The sequence below is a fragment of the Peromyscus eremicus genome, chromosome 17, assembly GCF_949786415.1.
Source record: "Peromyscus eremicus chromosome 17, PerEre_H2_v1, whole genome shotgun sequence".
NCBI lineage: Eukaryota > Metazoa > Chordata > Mammalia > Rodentia > Cricetidae > Peromyscus > Peromyscus eremicus.
In genome coordinates this window covers 31,840,394-31,841,874 of record NC_081433.1, presented here as the reverse complement: position 1 = coordinate 31,841,874, position 1,481 = coordinate 31,840,394, and the positions used below count along the sequence as shown (strand labels likewise).

Sequence of the window (1,481 nt, the reverse complement as noted above, 5' to 3'; positions counted from 1 at the left end):
CTAAAAGTAATTGATGATTTATTGTATAATATCAGAGCTTGTGTTAATAGGCTTAATGCGGTCATTTAGAAGCAAATGAAAGAAAAAGCGATAAACGATGTGGGGGAGCAGGAATCTCTAAACATTTCTAAAAGACACATCAGAGGTATATTAGGTCTGAAAATCCATGAATTGGGCCTCAATGCCTCGTGAGACGGACTTGAGGTATTTCCCTCACCCTTTCTTCTTTTTCTTCTTTGTACACTGTGAAGATAGAATTTGCTACCGTGTCCCTTTCCATCTAGATCAGAGAAACCAGCAGAAGCAGAAGAGTGGCTGATGCAGTGACAGCCGCTGAGCTGTGATCGGGTGCTTAGTAACGGAGAACAACCTGAACCATTCCACCAAATGTGTGACATGGGGACCTGGACTGTCTTCATTCACTTTTAAAAACAGAAAGCCTATCTGAGCCTCTGTCTACGCCTCTGGTCTTCGGGCCGTGGGACCACCTTCATTCTCTGGCTTAAAGGGTCCCAAGGAGGCCCTGGTACCTCTCCTGAGTCCTCAGTGGGGTTGGGGTTGGGGAAGCATATCACTTATAGCAGGTGGAAGTGTTGTATGTAAGGATCAAGGCTCTCACAAACAGGAGTGACCATCTGGTGTCACAGACTCTCTCTCTCTCTCCATCCTGTCATTCTGAAGAAAAAACACTCCCCCAGGCTGAAGTTTTAGTAAACTGTCCTAGCAAGTAGGAGAAGAAGATGTGTAAAAACTCTACGGAGGCACTGTAATCTACTGAAAAGGCTCATTCCTTATCCCCTCCCCACTCCTGACCACTGCTAAACCTCTGAAAGGTGGCTACATCTTCAGTATGTCCAAATTGACAGTCACAGACCTAACAAGGAAAACCATCACTATTATCTTAACTACCTAGGAAATATACAGAATACACTTCTATTGGGCAATATACTCTATATTAGTATGTGCAGTATCTCACCCATCACAACGCTGGAACAATGCCACATAGTAATAAAAACCAACGACACTTAACACCCACATTCCCAAACACATATGTACGCACACAGACACATTACTTTGGGGATACTCATTGCTGAGGAGTGCGCTCAGGCAGTTTCCCCAGACCCATAATTCACCATCTGAAGAGAAGCTGTCTGGAGGAGGAAATATAAGTTAGGTGGACCATCTCTGCAGCAAACCCATGACATCCCAGCATGATGGTGACATCCTGCCATAGTTCACTCCTTGTAAGCTATGTGTGGTAAAACTGTGGGCCAGCATCAGCATTCACTTGTCTTTTCATGGAATATGAAAGGTAAACTGAGGTTTCTTTGGTGATGGTCGTTTGCTTGCATGGTGGATTTTTCTTCTGTTGCTGCATGAATGTTGTCTGAATAAACATCTTCATCATCTTCTTCATCCCTGGGGTTACCCTCCAAGCTGTGTCTAATACCATAAGCGAAGTAAATCAGAAAGCCTTTGGG

General features: G+C 44.2%; 1 protein-coding gene across 2 annotated transcripts in view; it reads right to left on the bottom strand.

Annotated features, from left to right (window-relative positions):
• Nucleotides 1–221: 221 nt before the first annotated feature.
• Slc7a2 (solute carrier family 7 member 2) overlaps nucleotides 222–1,481 on the bottom strand; it is a 55,912-nt gene continuing 54,652 nt past the window's right edge. For both annotated transcript variants that reach the window (XM_059244655.1, XM_059244654.1), the window contains one exon: nucleotides 222–1,474. In XM_059244655.1, coding sequence (XP_059100638.1) covers nucleotides 1,278–1,474 — 197 coding nt within the window. In that variant the 3' untranslated portion in view covers nucleotides 222–1,277. The remainder of the gene's footprint in view (nucleotides 1,475–1,481) is intronic.